Here is a 19,220-nt window from a genome sequence, read left to right on the forward strand (position 1 = left end):
CCCCTCAGCAAAGCTAATTTGCTACATTCCACCGTTTGTGATGTGCCCTGTGCTGGGTTTTGGGACTGGAGCTGTTCAGAATCGCAGGCACTGAGCCTCACCCAGCCCAGAGCTGCATTAGCAACATGGTTGGAATCACAAAGCGCTGTGCAATGCGAGGCAGGGCACACTGCAGTCTCCCTCCTCCCAAATTTGGATCCACATCCTTGCAGACAAACCTGGGTGCTGACACCGTGTCACTCTGGCACGTTTGCAACACCTTACAGGGTCTTTGTGAGAGCAGGCTGGTGCAATAACCTCCAGAGCAGGGTATGGAATAAAGGAATGATACAGTAAATATGAATCAAAGTTGTATCATAGAACCATAGAATGGCTTGGGTTGGAAGGGACCTTAAAGACCATCTTATTCCACCCCCCTGCCCTGGGCACACACAGCTTCCACTAGACCAGATTGCTCAAAATATATATATATATATATATATCTATATGTATCTATCTATCTATCTATGTCACAAATATAATGCAAGGCTTGCCTTATGTATGATTGCATTTCTAGGTTACCAGCCTGAGCAGCAAGGTACCCCAGTTCTGTGCTCAGTTCTGCCAGTGTGACTCCCTTTCCCCACCTGTAAAGTAGTGGTGGTAAAGTGTCTCTGCTTGGGTAAAATAATTTGAGACCTTTTGAGTGACAAAGGCAACAGGAATGGTGTGTAGTCTTGCCATATAATGTAATGCCATGTATTATGGGATGCAGTTGTAGCTGTTTAGCAGTCTAAGTCTGCTTCACAATTCCCTGCTGTTGCCATACACGTTTGCAAAGACACATTTTTTCCTTTGCTTCTCTTCTCTCTGCCTCTCGTCACTCCACCTGCCTCCCCAAAACTTGATGTGTCTAAAAGCAGTGTCAGGCTGAGCTGAATTGCACACCAGGAGGGTCACAAGGTACTTCTGTTGTTCAGAAAACACAGGACTGGAATTGTGGGGGCACATGTGAGGTGAGGAGGGGGTGTGCTGGGGCCACAGTCATTTCAGGACACAAAGCAGTGCAAGGTCTGTAGACAAATATACCTACCTGTGTGTGTGTATATATATATATATATATGTAAATAAAATTAGACATCTATATAGCAGTGCAAGGTCTGTAGACAAATATACCTACCTGTGTATATATATATATATAAATAAAATTAGACATATATATAGCAGTGCAAGGTCTGTAGACAAATACACCTACCTGTATATATATATAAAATTAGACATATATATATATAAATTAGACAGCCAATGCAACTGGGGAAAAGAGATACTTTTTCTTTTAGAATTAATCATAGAATTAAGGATGGTTTGGGCTGGAAGGGAACTTAAAGTTCATCTTCCAATGCCCTGCCATGGGCAGGGACACCTTCCACTAGACCAGGTTGCTCAATTCGCCATCCAACCTGCCCTTGGAGGTTACCAAAACTCCTGCCACACCTCCCGCCTTTGGTCAAGGCTTTGGTCCGATGGTGCAGCGAGAGCATCTCCAGCCAGAACGGGAACTACAAGCCAACGCACCCCCCCACCCCTACCCATAGGGACACGCCTGACGCAGCGCCCAGGCGGGAAAGGGTGCGATGCCCAGTGCCCAGTGCCCAGCAGGGTCTGGCCGAGGGTGTTCGTGTCCCACCCGAGCGGGGGCCGCGCCCCCAGAGCCCCCCCCTTAACGCTGCGATTTTTTTTTTTTCCCCCCTCTCGCGCGGCGGCGCGCTGCGAGACCCGACGCCAACCACAAGACTGTGCGGCGGGTGGGCGGAGCGCGCGGCGGGCGGGGCGCTGTGTGTCGGGCCCGCCGGCGCGGCGCGGGTGGGCGGGAGGTGAGCGGGGCCGGGCCGGGGGTCGGGGGGCGCCGGGGGCGGGACGGGGGTGGGACCCCCGGCACGGACGGGCTGGCCCCGGCTCTCTGCGCTGCCCTGTGCCACCGGGCAGCGGCATCGCCCCGCTCCGGCACCGCGTGGGCGGCCGGAGAGCCGCGCATGGCCGCGGGAGGGAGGGAGAGATGCGGGGATGGAGAGATGGAGGGATGCAGGGATAGGGGGATGCAGGGATGCTCGTGGTCCCCGCCGACCCCCGTCCCGTCCCCGGGGTTCCCTGGCGGGCAGAGGTGTTTGCGGGACCCCCGGTCCGTCCCTGCCCCGCGTGGGTACCGCAGGTTCTCCTGCCCCCGCACCCGCGGGACCCGCGTCCCCGCCGCGCTCAGCCCGTCCCGGCTCCCGCTGGCCCCGCCGATCCCTGCGTGTCCCGGGGAAGCTCCGGCGGGAGGTGCGGGGGGATGTGACACGCAGCTGTCACAGGTGAGCTCACCCCTCGGGTCCCAGCGCATTTTGTCACCGTAACCCTGTCCTGCTTTTCCAGGGCTCCGGACGCTGAGCTGCCGTCCCGGTGCTGGGACCAGGGCACCTGGAGTGGGGCTGTGCCAGAACCAGAAGGGCCAAACACTAATTCCTGCATCGCCCGGCTTGCTTTTAATGTGAGTCTCCACGTTAAGCCTCTTACCTTTCCAGGAGCTGATGGTGAGGCCATTCCTGCTCTAACGTTGGCCAATATGGTTTTCCTGATTCTCAAAGTATCCCCGTAACTCTTTCCTTCATGTGTTACCTGTGCATGGCCTTTTAGGAGCCCAGACACACTGCTTGTATCATAGAACCACCTTCCCTGAGTCAGAAGGGACCCAAAAGGATCATCAAAGTCCACCTCTTTTGGCTCTGCACCTGTTAATTATTTTTCAGTGGGGATGCAACAGTAACAAAACATCTTTTTCTTTTTTTTTTCCCCGCGTACAAGATCTGAACTGAGCTCCTGTCAAACTGGAGGAAATGCACAGTCTAACTGCTGGGTTAAGCTCCCACATGTTTTATATGGATAAGGCCCAGGAGTCTTTTCCTGAAGCCTGACTGAGCAACTTTGTTCTGGCCGGCGGGGGGGATTTTTTGAGTATTATTTTTTAATGTGAACAGTGGTGATTAGCTGATATGAAAGCAGTAAACAAACATTGCTGGGTTTGCTGTGTTTTTTCTGGGCAACTAGCTCAATATTTTGCAATTGGGAGTGTTGTGAAACTGGCTTTCAGTTGGCTTGGAAGGACATGTGACTGAATCTGCCGGGAAGTTACTTGGCTAATTCACTCCTGCCCTTTGGAAAAGCCTGACCCACCCAAACCCTTCCCACTCCACGGTGGGACCTCCTGAGGTCTCGTGCAGCATCTCAGGGACTGCAGCCTGCCAGGGTGCAATGGGCACTGTGTCACATGCCCCTGCTTCCTGGAACAAAGGTTGCTCAAACAAGTGTAAATACTGCCCCACTGCCCTGAGAAACGTTGCCACCTGAATTGTAACCCCACAGCAGGGGAAGGAAAACCAAATAGTTATTTAGGCTGCAGGCAAAACCTTAGGAGCCACATTTCTGCCTCTCTGCAACTGCCAGCGCTGTTTGCTGGATTCCTCAAGTGAGTTCATGGGGCTTAAAGAGCACAGGGAGAAGGGAGGGAAGTAGGGGAGGCTGGGGAGAGCTGATATGAATTAAATTTACAGCCCCCAGTGTACCTTGTTGAAACTCTCTGGAGGAAAGCAGGGGCTACTGGGCTGTCTCCTGAGGGACTGATGTGCCTGTGGGCATCACTGAGGGTGTTTCCTTGCACAGTGGGCTGCAGTTGTCAGCTGAAGTGATGCTCAGCTGCCCTGTTTCCGTGCAGGAAACAGGGAAGGAAAAGCCAAAGGAATTTTTATGCAAACTGAGAGAGAAGCTGGGGTGCCCAGAAAGCTCAGCACTGCACAAGAGCTGTCCTGCTGTCCTAGGAGGGCTCACTAAGATGCCCCTTTCCCACTGCCACGGGGTTGTGGTTTTGGGACTGTTCCTTCTGAGAGTTGGACCAGGGGATTGTTCCCAGAAAGGCTCATTGGGGTCAGTTGGAGACCTGCAGCACCCAGCTGAGCTCAGGTGCAAAGGTGAGGAGGAGTCAGGAAGACACTCTGGGAGCAGGAATTGCCACATGTGCCCGTGTTTGGCAGCTCACAAACATCATCCAGGAGGTTTGGCCCAGCCAGAGTGGATGGGCTGAGAGCTGGGGTGTGCTGGGACGTTGCTGGCTCAGGCACGATTCGTTTTTTCTCTGCTGTAATCAGGTCTTTCCTCCCATTTACCAGAAAGGGAGCAACCTGCCTTATCTCTCTTGCTCACCCAGCCACTGGTCAGAGACTCTGCCACACACCAGTCCCTGCAGGAGAAAGATCTGCACTGGGAAGAAGACACATTTCCAGCTCCTCTTGCCACTGTGGTCTCTGAAGCTCCTGTGTTACAGGTGAGTCTGCTGGGGAGAGAAACACAAGATTTATACAGACCAGTTCAAGCTGCAGACACAAGAGATGTTCAGATGTTCCTTGTTATTATTTAGTTATCCTTTAGCTAATCCTTTAGCTAATTTAGGTCCTTTAGCTGCTTTGGATCCTGTGTTGATTCAGTGATGAAATAGTGGATTTTCTGGGAGCTTTCTATGGGGAAAACCAGTGAAGAGCTCGGACATCTGTGCTTCATCCCTCTGCCATTCAGGGGAGCAAGGACCAGGCCTTTTGCTCCAGGCTAGGAAAGACAATCCTGAGTGAGCCTGGGCAGATAAAAGCAAAGAGCTTTTGGTTCTGGGGCATCTGTACAGCTGTAACTGGAGCAATGGAGCCAGGGATGTTTTTCTTGCTGACTGTGAATGTGTGAATATGAGGAGACACTTTTCAGAGTCATATCTGCCCGCAGAAGGTTCATTCTCATACCCAAGATCCATTTCTCAGTGGTGTGGTCATGAAACTGCCATTTTAAAATGGTGTAATCCTTCCCCAGTGCAAAGCCTAATGACTGCAACTGCACCAGCACAAAAAAGGCCTCTTACTGTCAAAATATGGCTGGTTTTCCTACACAGGTAAAATTAAAAGATATATATTTATTGACCAGAACCAAAAGTTTTTAAAGAAGTTTATTATCTCGTGTGCTCTGAAGGCTTTACTCCAGCTAAACAGAAAGTGAAACTAAGGGAGTGAGATATCCATAAGAGCTTCTGAAATAACATCTGATGGAATGAGAACTGCACAGTGGTTTAGTCACTCATTCCAGATTATCTCTCATGAGATGTAAAGTTACCATTGCCATGTTTCTAGGTATAAGAACTAAATGTTTCTTTTCTCTTAAAAGCAGCTTTATTTTGAATAAGTAAGAGTGAGCAAAGGGGCTTTTTGGTCAGGGACTCCAGCTGTCCCTGTCTGCAGGGGTTTGAATGGGGGCTGAGTGGAGAAGGTGCTGACCTGCTCTTCAGTGATGGGAGGTTGAGGGAGGCAGAACACAAACCCCACGTTCTCCCCTGGCCACAATCATGGCCATCATGGGGCACCATCTAAACTGGCTCATGTCTAGACTCAATTTAGGGGCTAAACTTCTTCCCCTGTGTTGTTTTATCACACCAGTCTCCCAGCTGCTCCTCAGAACCCAGTTCAGCTCTGTTCCCGAGGGTGCTGGTGCATGTGAGTCATTAAACAGTGTCCTAAGGAGGAGTCTGTGCACTGGGACTGCCAGTGGTCGTGTTTGCCTCTGAGCTGCTCTCACAATATTGACTTGAAGCCATGCCAAGGCAGAATAACACTATTTGAGCAAAGTCCCAAACAGGAGGCTGTTGAAAGCAGGACTTAACGTGCAGGCACGTGTGTCCAGTGTGCAGGCACGTGTGTCCAGTGTGCAGGCACATGTGTTCCTTTGTAGCCAGCTCTGAAATCTGTGTTAAAATGGGCTCCAGTTTCACAGTCTAAAGGCACGGACACCCCTGCATTAACTCAGCTGTGGGAACAATGCACATGCTACCCAAAGACCTTGGGCACACACTGCCTTCCACTTCTTGGTGTGCATGAGGAGGCTCTTCAAGAACCCAAATCACGGAGGGGAGGAGAGACTGTTGGGTGGAGGGTGCAGGCAGAAGTCCCTGGCTCTTCAGCCGTGGGAAAGCATGTACCTTGCTTTGTGTTTTGCAGAGTTATAACATGAATTGACGTGTTTTCTTTTCTGTTCTTGTCTTCTAGTGTTCCTGGGTCCACCCCTTCTCTCCCAAGATGCTGGGAAGGGTCCTGTGTGCAGCGTTGGTCATGGGAGCCTTGCAGTCCCTGGCTAAGGCATCCCAGGGCCACATCTCCGTGGTCCTGCTGGGAGCCACGGGTGATTTGGCCAAGAAGTATTTGTGGCAGGGTCTGTTCCAGCTCTACATGGACCAAGTGAGCAATGGCCACAGCTTCACGTTCCACGGGGCCGCACTGACAGCTCAGGAGCCAGGGGAGAGGCTGATGTTTGAGGTGCTGAAGAAGCTGTCCTGCCCCCCGGACGAGGCTCCCAACAGGTGTGCTGTGCTCAAGGACCAGTTCCTGAAGCTGAGCCAGTACCACCAGCTGAGTAGTGCCGAGAACTACACTGCCCTGAGCAGGGAGATCGAGGCCCTGCTGCGCCAGGAGGGGCTGAAGGAGGCTGGGAGGATCTTCTACTTCTCAGTGCCACCCTTCGCCTACACGGAGATCGCCCGCCACATCAACAGCAGCTGCAGGCCTCCCCCGGGGGCCTGGCTGAGGGTAGTGCTGGAGAAACCCTTTGGCCATGACCTGGAGTCGGCCCAGCAGTTGGCTGCAGAGCTGACGGGCTTCTTCAGGGAGGAGGAGATGTACCGGGTGGACCACTACCTTGGCAAACAGGTGAGCAGCTGGCAGGGCACAGCCCCCTGCCAGGCTGGGGGGCCTGGTGGCTGTGGGAGAGTACTGGGTGTCAGTTCTGCATCTAATGAGAGTGTTGTTCCCCTCCCAAATTCAGGCAGAGCCTCTTATTGTGATCCCAAGCCTCATGGAATCCTGTACTGTTCCTCCTGTCCTGTGCTGCTGTCCATCCTCTTAGAGAGCAGAGGAGATGTGCAGACCAAAGCAGGGCTTTCTCCTGTTGGAGTGATGGGGGTCCCTTCTCCAGAGGGAGGCCAGGGTGTAGGGTTGAACTCTGTGTGGGCCTGAAGTAGAGATGCAGAGTTTATCTGGTCTTCTGACCAAGGTCGGGGGTTTGATTTCGCTGAGTAACCAGCGCCCTTTCCCTCTCACAGTTCTCCCATCTCATTACTCACAGGCCTCTGTGCTTAGCCGTGCCTTCTGGAAGCAGTTTTTGATTTGATATGATAAGGAGCTGATGGGATGTCAGTTTTATGGGGTGCTTAGGAGAAGGTTTCTTCCTGCCCTGTGTTCCACTCCGGCCTGCTGCAGGGGCAGCTCAGGGTGTGGAGCTGCATTGTCCCCAGGGGAATGTGTCCAAGGACATGCCATCCTTGTTTCACAGGAATGTGATGTCACATTTTGAAAGGAGCCTGTTCCAGCCATGGCACTGTGGCCAGATTTTACTGCATGTCCAGCTGCAGGGAGAGCATCTCCACTAAGAGAGGGGGATTTCTTCTGTTTTGTTTTTTGGTTGGATTTTTTTTTTTGTGTCCCAAAAAGAGCAGATGGCTTTAGTGATGTAGCATTTCAGCACTTTGGAAGTGTACATTAGTCCCAGGATGGTCTGACTCAGCCCTTTGTCCTTTGACAGATATAAACTGAGTGCCTTGCAGTTTGTAGTTCAGCCTTTTTTCACATGAAACCTCAAAATGCCTCAGAAAGACCTTTAATGTCTGCTCTGGACAGTCACTGGCAGCCCCACTGTGCATCCCTGCAGGCTCTCTTGCTGGTTTTCTCTTCTCTGACCCACTCTGCTCTCTGCTGTGCTGCCTGTCTGCGGCACATCCCAGTGCTGGATGGGGCAGAGGTGTTGTGCCAGAGATATTGTGGGAGTCTGGTGAGTTTTTATGGGATCCTTGACTTTTTCCCTTCACAGGCTGTAGCCCATATCCTGCCTTTTCGAGATCAGAACCGACAGTTTCTGGATCCCATTTGGAACCGACTTCATGTGGAAAGAGTGGAGATTGTCCTGAAGGAGACTGTGGATGCTAAAGGTTGGTGAGGAGAGTGTGCAGAGTGTGCAAGGTGAATGAATGAGAAGGAGAACTGGCAGGTTCATTAATTATGTGGAAGTGGCCCTTGAGGTAGTGCTGGTACAGAAATAAAACCCGTAAGGTATGCTGCTCTCTGGAAATAGAGGGGGACTGTCCTGCACTTCCTGTGCTAGAGACTGACTCACTTCCAGGTAGTGTTGCTGCTTCCAAGAAAAGATTCCAATTGCAGTTTGTCTGGGAGCAGGGTCAGAATCCCCCACCTTTTTGTGCTGCAGAGCCCTGGGGACATTGCACCCAGCTTTCCATCCTGATTCTTGGTAAAAGGCACTAGATTTGGAATTGATGCAATCTAAGGCCACTTCAGTTTAGTGCAGCCATCCTCTGGTTGTTGAAACAACAACAACCCTTTTGTATTCCTGTCCTGTTAGCTACCAAGCTCACCCTGAGTGTACCTTTGTGCTGTTCCTTGGAAGGTGCTCTTGCATCTCTTGCCTGGATGTTGCTCATCTCAGCTCATCGGTGTCAGTCCAAGTGCCCGGGTCACTCTGTGTTTGCCTGCCTGTTTCTTTCCCTTCCTCTCTTGTAGTAAGAAGGAGCATTGCAGAGAGAAAAAAATCCAAGCCCAGAGCTGCCAGCATGGGTCTCCTGCTGAAGGACACGGCTGCATTCCCTCCCTGCAGTGCTGCAGCAGCCGCTCTGCAGTGCTCAGCACAAAGCTCCCTGGGCTGGACTGCCACCCGCAGCATTTTGGGCACGTCAGGTGCCCTCAGTTCTGCAACATCAGGGCTGCTTCTCCACTCACTTTACCTGCTCCCTCCTTCCCTCCCTGCCTCCCTCCCTCCTCGCTCTCTGAACCACCACAAAACAGAACACAGTTCTATCAAACTTGGAGTGATCTCCAGTTTGGCAGCCCAGACCTCACCCGGGCCTGTTTCTGGGGAGGGACACATTGCAGAGAAATAAAGGGGGGAAGTGTTTTCTCTGCACAGCCCCAGCTACACCCTGTGCCCTCCCTGCTCTGAACAACTTTGTAATTTTTCGTTTGGCGTCTTTTTTCCCCTGTTCAGCTTCAGCTGGCAGCCTGGCTCCCAGCGAGTCTGCAGCATTGATTCCACTAATGAATGTGCCTTTGGATTAGAGCAGAGGAGATAAACGTATCAATCAATAGGGGAAGCCTATGGGTGATGCAGTCTGCAGCCTGCTGCTGCTGGATTACACAAAGGCATCTGCTTGAGTCTCTTCATAAGTGCATTGTCCTTCTCCCCCTGCTCCCACCTGCATGAGAAGCCAGGCAGGGAAAGGGGAAGCATAAAATTTTGTCTCCCAAGGGCATGGCTCAGCCAGAGCCTTCTGAGGACGGGAAAACCAGGGGAAAGGGGCAGTGGAGAGCAGTGCTCATTGCCAGGGCACAGCTGCTGCTGTTCTGGGGAGCTGGTAGAGCTGTTGGGGTCCCTGCTCTGACCCCACTTTCCAGGCACTCTGATAAAGCTTTTGTGTGGAACTGCCTGTTGTGTGGAGTCCCAGACCCAGGGCTGTGGCTGCAGAGCTGCCTTCTGCTCTGTGCACTTGGGACTGTCAGGCACAGCATGACTTCTCCTGGGTTTAGGCTCTGTAAGCACCCAAAAAGAGGAGTGTGTTTGGCTCTGGGGAGGACAAGCAGTCCAATGGGGACCTTTAATCTTTATTTTAGTGTAGAATCGTAGAATGATTTGGGTTGAAAGGAACCTTTGAAGACCATCTCGTCCAACCCCTTTGCCATAAGCAGGGACATGTTTCACTAGAACAGGTTGCTCAAAGCTTGAACACATCCAGTGACAGGACATCCACAACTTCTCTGAGCTTGGTGGCTTCAAGTTAATTGTTGGGCTGGGAGAAGAGGTGCAAACCAGTCAGGGCTTGTTCCCTTTGTTCTTGGCACACACATTACACATGCAGAGGACAAAGCTGCAAGAAAACCACATCAAGTTTAAATACATCTTCCCTCCTTGTCCTCAGGCCGCACCAGCTTCTACGAGCAGTACGGGGTCATCCGGGACGTGCTGCAGAACCACCTCACAGAGGCCCTGATGTTCCTCATCATGGAGCTGCCAGCCAACGTGAGCAGGACAGAAGAGGTTTTGCAGCACAAGCTGCAGAGCTTCCAGTCCTTGTGGGGCCTGGAGAAGAACAGTGCCGTGCTGGGCCAGTACCAGGCGTACGCCAGCCAGGCCCAGGAGGAGCTGCAGCAGGCACAGGACTACGTCAGCACGACACCAACCTTTGCAGGTGAGAGTTTGGGCTGGGCCCTGGAGGGGGGAGTAATCTGGAGCTGAGGAGAGCAGGAGATGTGAGTCCTTGTGTGATGATACCAGCTCCATGACTCTGGACCTCACTGCTGGCACTGGGATGTCTCCAGGCATCCACCAGCATGACTGGGAGCTGGAACAAGACAACACTGTTGTCGTGACAGCTAGTGATCCAGTGAATGAGAGGCATAAGAGCTAAGTCCCATTATTCTAAGAGCTCTGCATTATTTTTAAAAGTGGCCTGCAAACTCCTTTGCCTTTTCATGAAGTTGAATTGCTCTCTGCAACTGAGGGGTAAAGCTCTGCAGTTCTCTGTGATGAATGAACCATGAGGCCACCTCTAGCCATGCTGTGTCTTCTGAACGTTAAAGATACTGTCTGAATTATGTTCATGGTCAGAAAACTGGTTTCCTACAAGATTAAAGGAGGCTAAACAAGTGGGATGCCTGGGAGGAAGCACAGCAGGGTAACTGGAGAGCAGTTAGGTAATGAAGTCAGGAAAGGGTTGAATGTGGAGCAAGAGACACGGTGGCTGCCAAAATTTCTGGAACCTGAGGAAGGAGAATAATGGGTAGGTGATAGAGATCCCCCCAAAACTGTTTGCTGTTCAGGTTTGATTTGGTAGCTGAGTTCCCTGTCATTTCAGGTGTGCTGATCCGCAGTGACAGCCTGCGGTGGGAAGGGGTCCCTTTCCTCCTCACCTCTGGGAAGGCTCTGGATGAACGGGTAGGTTATGCCCGTGTTCTCTTCAAGAACAGGGCCTACTGCACTCAGAGTGAGACTCTGAGGGATGCAGGGCACAGCCAGTGTAAAGCCAAGCAGATCATCTTCTACTTCGGGCACGGGGCCCTCAATACCCCTGCAGTGCTTGTGAGCAGGAACCTTTTCCGACCTGTCATGCCCAAAGACAGTTGGAAAGAAGCCGTGGCCCGGTCGGACCTGCACATTTTTGGACAACCACTGTCTGATTACTATGTGTACAGCCCTGTGAAAGAGAGAGATGCGTATTCTGTCCTCATCTCCAACATCTACCACGGCAGGAAGGATTTCTTCATCACCACGGAGAACCTGCTGGCCTCCTGGGCCTTCTGGACGCCGCTGCTGGACAGCATCTCCCACCAGCCCCTGCGCCTCTACCCCGGGGGCGTGGAGAACCAGCACCTCCTCGACTTTGAGATGGTGAGTGGGGGACTGGCATTCACCCTGGCAGAGCCAGCGGAGCTGCTGAGCCCCACCAGGCACATGCCAAGTGATTACAAGGCAATCCAGTCCAAATATCGGCAGAGCCCCCTGGTCTCGGCGTGGTCCGAGGACCTGATTTCCCAGCTGGCTTCCGACATGGAGGAGGCAGCAGTCAGGAGCGTGGCACACTCCGGGCAGTTCCACCTGGCCCTCTCAGGGGGCTCAAGCCCAGTGATCCTGTTCCAGAGGCTGGCAAGGCACCACTACGCCTTCCCCTGGAAGCACACCCACATCTGGCTGGTGGACGAGCGCTGTGTCCCCCTCACCGACAGCGAGTCCAACTTCTTCAGCCTGCACAGCCACCTCCTGCAGAGCGTCAGGGTGCCCTACTTCAACATCCACCCCATGCCCGTGCACCTGAACCGGCGGCTCTGCGTGGAGGAGGACAGAGGCACAGAGCTCTATGCCAAGGACATCGTGGCCCTGGTGGCCAATGCCAGCTTCGACCTGGTGCTGCTGGGGGTGGGCACCGACGGCCACACGGCCTCGCTCTTCCCCCGCTCGGAGAACGGGCTGGAAGGGGCTCCCACTGTGGTGCTGACTGAGAGCCCTGTCAAACCTCACCAGAGGATGAGCCTTAGCCTACCCCTCATCAACAAGGCCAGGCGGGTGTTTGTCCTGGTTTTGGGGAAGGGGAAGCACGACATCACCACCCTGCTGAGCAGGGTGGGCCACGAGCCAACAAAGTGGCCGATCTCGGGCGTCAGCCCCAGCTCTGGCCAGCTGGTCTGGTACGTGGATTATGAAGCTCTACTTGGGTGATGCCTTCACAGTGTCCCTCCTCCCTTGTCTGCGTGGCCTTTACAGCCTGGATTTTCCTACACAACGTCCATGTTTTTCTGTTGCCAGCGGCAGCTTCATCTCTGACGGGCTCCTCAGAGCTTCTGGGATATCCGTGGCCTGCAGCGCCTCTGACATTTGAGCCTGAAGGGAGCTGGGCTCAGTGTTCAGAGCTCAGGAGGAGCCAGTGCAGCATTTTTGGCTCTGCCAGGGATTCTGACTGTGACTTTGGACAAATTACCTCACCCTGAAGTGCCTCAGTTTTCCTGTAAGGCGTTTTTGCTTATTGGCATTTAACTACCTCGCAGGCACTACGGGAGACTTGTTAAATTACCTGCCAAATTTTTTAAAAATTTCATGTAATTCTCAGGATAAGAGGCAATAATAACATGTTCATCCTGTGCCCTGCTCAGTCTGGCTGGGCCAGAGTCCTTGTCTCAGTGAAAGGAGGGTTGTGTGCACAGGGGTCTGGTGTCAGCCAGGCTCTGACTGTGCCCTCCTGGGAGCACGTTTGGCTTTTGTGCCATGTGGCCCCTAAATTCTGACACTGATTTGTGAGCTCACTGCAGTCCTGAGCCTTTGCAACCTGCCCAGCAGCAGAGGCTGAGTTTAGAAGCACTAATTTGCTGCTTTCATTAAGTGGATGGCTGATACAGGGGGGATGGGGAAGGAAGAGAAACTGCTTTTCAGGCTGTTAAAATAATGGGGACAGGGTGAGGAATATGGCAGCTCACAGAGCTGTTGTTTGCCAACAGTGCAATAATTATTGAGGGAAAAGCTTGGTGTTCAGAGGAGTTGGTGGGTTTAGCTAGCAAAAAAATGTTTTCTTTAGCTGTCTTTGCCTCATTCTCTGAAATTAACTTTTCTCTGTCCTCAGAATTGAAGCTTGAAGTGTCATGTGGTGGCTTGTAAAATTTCTGTGGGAGGCAACTTTATAAACTCCCAACATATCCATGAGTACAGCACACACTAAGGTGGATCCACTGTTTGCAGATGGTGGTGGTGGTGTTTGAACTTGTGGGCACTGACTTACAAGGGAGGGGATTTTCTCTGTACACATCCCTTAAGGCACACGGAACCAGCAAAGTGCACCTCTGACAGCACAACATGAGCTGGTTGTAGAAATGTGTAGTTCTGCTGCTCACAGGGAGGGTTGGAGACATCCAGTCCTACCCATAGACCCCATTGTCCCCTTCCTAATCTTCTAATTTTCACCTTCCCAGGATGCTGCCACGCACGAGGGGTGCCCTGTGCTTTCAAGGTATCCCCAAATGCTCCATGATCTCCAGCGGGTTATTTACCTTTGGATTAGTGCCTTAACTGGTCTGGTTTGACAGCTGGGGTGGCTGGTTATCCCTCCTTTGTGGGTGCCTGTGACTAAGTTTGTTCCTGCCTGTGTCCTGGTTGCAGGCAGGATTAACCTGAGGGTGAAACTAAACCCCAGGGGAGGAGAGGAGAACAGGGAGCAGGAGGAAGGTGAGCTTTGCAGGCTTTGCTGTGGGACTTGCTTGGCCAGTGGAGTCTGGAATAAGAGCACATGTCCAGGAGTTCATTGGAATAACCCTCTTTGTAGAGGAGTGGTAGCAAACAGTGCTTCCAGAATGTACCACAGTGGCTGGAACAGCTGTGCTGAGGAACAGGGTTTGGGTCTGGTACATCCATCAGTCCCAACATCATTTTTTATTTTTAAACGAAAAGATCCATTAAGTTCTATCCAGGTCTTTTGTGTTTGGTATAAGGGAACAAGTTCTAATGAAAAATTGACCTATATGAGTAACTATATTGTTATGAATGACAGGATTTGTGACTGTATTACAGGTGACTGTGGCATTGGTGTTTTCCTGGTTTTGCACACTTTCTTTTTAATGTCTTGCTGGCACCTTTTGAAATAAATACTGAGGGGTTTATTTGCACTTTTGAGTAAGCACATTTTTTTTCCCCAGGGAACCTCTCTTCTTTCCAGCTGAAAACAGTGTTTATTTGTGAAGTCTCTATCTAGTGGGTCATCCCAGAATTAATCCCAGATTTTATTAAAATCCATTGAAAGATTCCACGTTTTCCTCAGTGAACACAGCTATCTGAGTTGGTTGGGTGGGGGGGTTGGAACTGCATTTTATTTTTACACAGATAATTCCTTTTAAACTCTTTAATAATTAGCATTTGCCAAATGAAAAACAAGTATTTTTGAATATACAAAATTTATGACTGGAAAGAGAGATACTGTGGATAGGAAGAAGGGTTAAATGAGCAACAAATCTGATGAGGAGGAATGGTAGAAATCCACTGGGCTCTAGGCCAAGGAAGCAGTGCTATTTTTATTTTGTGAAAGCTATAAATAGGAGGTGTGCACCTTCTTGAGAGCTTGTATTAACCTTTCTTTGCAAAAGCAACTCCATGGAGTAATTTCTTACAGTCTGTTTCTCCTTTAAGTGATTATTGATACCAATTTTATCAATTTTTTAAATGTCAAGTGCATTCCTAGAATTCAGTGGTATGATTATTTATATGTTTTACAGAAAACTAACACTGGAAATAATTCATTTTTCACTTCAACTTTTATAAATCAAGTTGTAAAATCTTTTTTTTTCCCGTGAGCAAAGTTTTGTGATTCCTTTCATGTTGTTTAATGAATAAAAGAGAATTATATTTATAGAAAATAAATAATTTTTAACAAGATGTGCCTTTTAATTTCTTCCAAAGATGGGTGGTCATTCTGCTTTTTTCCCTCTCCTCTTGGTGAGTGAAGTTTTAGGGTTTTAGTTGTACAAGGTGAACAGTGTAGCTGGTGTTGAATGTTCACTCTGACTCCTGTTTTTTTTGGTGTCTCATCCAAACAAGGCCAGGACTTTGCAAAACAGAGGAACACCCAAAGCCCTTTTAAGGTGAGAAGGTGGGATCACAAGATGGGATCACCCAGTGCTGTGCAGGGTCCTGAAATGGCCTCGAGAAAGTCTCCCCTGGTGCACATTGACTCTCTGAGTTGCATTTCCATGGATACTGTGACCGTAGGACAGAGCTGCTTGAGAGCAGAGAGTTTACAGAGCTGCGTTTGAGCTCTGCTCTGGTCAGATCAGCTGAAGTTCAAGCACAAGCTGTGCTGTGGCTCTGGCTGGGAGGGCACTGTGGGCAGTCCCAGAGTAGAGTCCTGCCCTCCAGTTTAGCTGATGCCCAAATGCTCCTGTCCAGAACCAGCCCCCTCCTCACCGAAAGTGTCACCTGGCACCTCCATTCTGCAGGAAGAACGGGCACAGCGTGCCTGGGAAAGGGGAGGAGCAGCACAGCAGTTTCATCCCAGTGCCCCAGGGGAAGGCTTCGTTTTCCCGGCAAAAGGAGGATGGGAGGATTTAAATCAGATGGTTTCTTGCTGCAGTCTTGCTGATTCACAACTGCTCCTTCCCCTGCATGCAGCTGGCAGGGCACTGTCACTCACACTGTCACTCACACTGTCACTCACACTGTCACTCACACACTTGGGGGTTTTCGGTGGATTCCAGCAGAGTGTTGCTGTAGTACCACGGGTATGGATCTTCTCAGTGTCCCAGTCCTCCCCAGTGCTCCCTTGGGTGTCCAGGGACATTGCTGTGACATGTTTATGGTACTTTCTTGTGCCGTTGGTAATGCTGAATTATCTAAGATACCTATTCATTTGAAGATGGGTCTGCAAGTGAGGAGATTTAACAGTTAAATGCAACATCTAACATAGGGCTGGGGCAGTATTTTCCTCTATAGACTTTTCCTATTTTAATTCTAGTTTAGAGATAGTTTTGTTCCAGTTTACATTGCACATCACTGAGGAGAGATACTCCAGCTAGAACAGGATCAGTGAATCCTCTCCAAACGCAGGGAGCAGAGGCAGTGGTGAGAAAAGCAGCAAAATTTTCAGTGTCTCAATGCTTTTTTAAAACAAATCTTTTGGTGCTGTGCTCGACTTCTCCTTTGGCCACAGCTCAGGGCAATCCTTAGCAGGATCTGTGCTCCGGATTCATGGCCTGCCTTAGCAGGGATGTGGTTTCTTGCCTTCCTCTCCCGAAAAAAAGATGATGAAAATGTGGTCACATCCTAAAAACGGGTAAGAAAGGAGACGGAGGGGAGAGAGCAAAGAAGAGCACTTTCAGGAGCCTGGGCGGTCCAGAGCCGAGCTGCCTTGTGAGATGTCTGTGGGTTATGTGGATGGATCCGGCTCATTCCAGCTGCTCCCCCTGCAGAGAGCTGGCATGAGGTCCTGTAGCAATGCAGCACCGGGTTCCCCTGCAGGCACCACTGCAGTCCGTGCCAGGCCGGTGCCCTCCAGCTGCTCCCTGCGGCGGGACGTGCTGGCTCCCCTCCCCTCCCCTCCGGCAGATCGCTCTGTGGAGAGGAATTTCCCGCAGAAACTATGTCCTGGTGGCGCTCCGACCAGACATCGCCTCATTTTTTCCTTAAACAGGGCTCCCTTTCTGTAGGCATCTCCTTCTCCCCAGAACAATCCGGGTTCTGTGTGACTGTGGCTGTCGCTGAAATGAGACCTGTGCGTGGACACAGACTGGTAGGCAGGATCCTTTCTAGGCAGGATCCCAGGCTATTTTTAACAGGATTCCAGCATTTTTTTTCGTGCTTTGCTTTTCTTTAGGTGGGTAAGAAGAGGAGTTGGCACAGTGTTCTGTGTGCTTGGAGAGAGGAAGACAGAGAGGCCGTGAGATGGGAGGGGGGGAATGGAATGGGAGCTCAAATCTCTGCCTCATCCAAGTCTGGAACTGCAGCCAGGACCAAGTTTAGGCTATTTCCCTGCGTGAAGAGGGGAATGGGGTCAGATGTTGGGGAAAAGATCAGCTTGCATTCAGGGAGAGGGAGGAAATCGGAGGAAGAGATCAAATACTCTGTGTCTGTCTAAGGCGTGCATATCTCATTTGGGAATGTGCTTGTGGGGTGGACCTGAATGATATTAAACAGCTTAATTTGGGAAAAACAAAAGGTCTGCAGCAAAAGGTAGGGGGAAAAGCCAAGAGTGACTAGGATTCAGCTGACTGTCTGGATCCTGCATCATCCCACAGCTTTCCAGGGAGGCAGTTTGGTGGTGGTGCAGCACCACGCTGTGTGCCCCGTGGTAGGATTGCTTAGGGGTGGGAGGAGTCAGGACACCTTCCTCGTGTTCCCAGAGCCATGGGAATTGCTGGATCGTGCTTGGAGCAGAGCCGAAGGGACAGGACTCGGCCGCTGACTCACTGGGGGTGAGTCACCTTCTTGCCTGGGTTCCCTTCTCCTCTCACATGCAGCGACAGTAAATCAGCTACCTCGTGGGGATGTGGAAGGTTTGGAAGAGGCTGGAGGAGAGGCTGCTGGAGAGCTTCATCCTGCATCATCCCTGTGGTGTGTATCGAGTCATGTTCATCAAACAATATCAGCCAAAGCACTTGCTGGGAGCAGCAGCAGCCGAAATCTTTCCAGCACAAAGGCAGGCCCTGCTCTTATTGCTGTTATCTGCTGGAAGCAGAGGCTGCCTGGCACCTCCTCTCCCAGCAGCTGCTTTTTGACACGACCAAACTGTCTGACAGAGCACCCACCCCCACGCTGCAGTGTGTGACTCGCAGGGGGACATCACTGTGGGTGTTTTTCCTCAGCTCCTCTCTGGAAGCTCTTTAGGTGTCTGTCAGCGAAGAGCTGCTCTGGAGACAGGTCTGCCAGCAGCAGAGGGTGCTGCTTCCTCGTGCTGCAGGAGCGGCTGGGAAACGCTTTTCCCAGCCCTGTCCTGCAAAAGGAGCGTTTTCCAGAGGCACAGACTAACACAGCTGGGCCTCTGACAGCGGCTCCTCTGCTGGCCCTTGAGCCACACACGGTGCAGGGCTGAGCACTGATCTCCCGTGGCACAGCGAGCTCTCTGGCCAGCCTGCTCTCCCAGGAGCTCCTCCACAGCTGCTGTTCCTGTGTTATCCTGGTTGCTACCATTTTCAGTTCATGGCTATCCATCAAAAAGGCAAGGAACTAATTTTTCTGCTTCCCCACTTCTCATGCACAGGCTGTGACCATGTCCTTAGCTCCCCATTTACAGTGCAGTTGACACAAGGAGTGTTGGGACGTGGCCTTTTTCCTGCACCTGCAGGACTTGAGTCAGCCAGAAAGGTCACTGTGATTTTAAGGGGGTGTTACTTCTCATTAAGAGGTAGCCACGTCTGTAGGACATGCACGCTGGAGATAACTGGTGTTGTAAGGGTTGCTCCAAAAAGAACTGGAAGTGGAGTATCTTCTACATCCAAGTGCTCCAGCCGTGTATTTCCCATTCTTTAAGGCATCTTCCCATCAAGCACCCTGTGCTGAAGTGGAAAGGCAAAGGAGCAGTGACAGGAGACATCACAGCAAGCCTCTGCTTTCCAGGTGAATGGAAACCAAAATGTCTGGGTTCCACTTTTGTTTTGTTTTGTGTTTGTTTGGAGTTTTGTTTGCTTGTTTTTGGAAAAGCAGATTAATTTCATTCCACAGCCTCATTTGTTTGTGTTGCAGTGTGCAAAGTGTTTTGTGTTGACACCTCAGTTCACAAGAAGAGACTAAAAGGAAGATGACTACTCTTTCTTTTTCCTGCAAAGTGTCCCTGGGGTTTGCCTCTTCTCCCTCCCCTGTCCCACCCTCTTTTACTCCCTTTCCCACCACATTTAGCCATCTTCCAGCTGAGGAGGGTTTGTTGATTGTCCTCTAAGCAGGCTTGGCAGGATTTCTACCTCGTGAGGCTGCTGTTTTCACAGCCTGTCTCTGTGTTCTGCAGCACACTGGGTTACTTTGGCTTTGTAGCTGCACATTACAGACGCTCATTGTTCACTATCTGTTGCATTGTCTCCCTTAATTCCCACAGGCAGAGCCTGCATGCAGCACGTACATGTTTCCGGGCAGAGTGTTTGCTCTCTCTCTCTCTCTCTCTCCCCCTCTCC

At 51.2% G+C, this 19,220-nt stretch overlaps 1 protein-coding gene across 4 annotated transcripts; it reads left to right on the forward strand.

Annotated features, from left to right (window-relative positions):
* Window positions 1-1,833: 1,833 nt before the first annotated feature.
* H6PD (hexose-6-phosphate dehydrogenase/glucose 1-dehydrogenase) lies at window positions 1,834-14,016 on the forward strand. 4 transcript variants are annotated; one of them, XM_027658218.1, is made up of 8 exons: window positions 1,834-1,853; window positions 2,392-2,506; window positions 3,728-3,980; window positions 4,179-4,333; window positions 6,087-6,743; window positions 7,900-8,017; window positions 10,013-10,282; window positions 10,949-14,016. In XM_027658218.1, exons 3-8 carry the CDS (start codon window positions 3,845-3,847, stop codon window positions 12,304-12,306), a joined length of 2,694 nt encoding a protein of 897 aa, XP_027514019.1. In that variant the 5' UTR covers window positions 1,834-1,853; window positions 2,392-2,506; window positions 3,728-3,844; the 3' UTR covers window positions 12,307-14,016. The 4 variants fall into 4 exon arrangements, with proteins under 4 accessions (XP_027514019.1, XP_027514021.1, XP_027514020.1 ...); XM_027658220.1 differs by lacking the exons at window positions 1,834-1,853; window positions 3,728-3,980 and adding an exon at window positions 3,416-3,481 and having other exon boundaries at window positions 2,018-2,506; XM_027658219.1 differs by lacking the exons at window positions 1,834-1,853; window positions 3,728-3,980 and having other exon boundaries at window positions 2,018-2,506.
* The last annotated feature ends 5,204 nt before the right edge of the window (window positions 14,017-19,220 follow it).

This window comes from Corapipo altera, unplaced genomic scaffold (genome assembly GCF_003945725.1).
Source record: "Corapipo altera isolate COAL_440 unplaced genomic scaffold, ASM394572v1 301, whole genome shotgun sequence".
NCBI lineage: Eukaryota > Metazoa > Chordata > Aves > Passeriformes > Pipridae > Corapipo > Corapipo altera.

Excerpts from the sequence above, each read along its gene's own strand:
- H6PD (XM_027658218.1), top strand. The coding sequence starts at position 3,845 with ATGCCCCTTTCCCACTGCCACGGGGTTGTGGTTTTGGGACTGTTCCTT. Across the intron at positions 4,334-6,086 it reads CTGAAGCTCCTGTGTTACAG|TGTTCCTGGGTCCACCCCTT; the intron begins GTGAGTCTGCTG and ends CTTGTCTTCTAG. Across the intron at positions 6,744-7,899 it reads ACCACTACCTTGGCAAACAG|GCTGTAGCCCATATCCTGCC; the intron begins GTGAGCAGCTGG and ends TTCCCTTCACAG.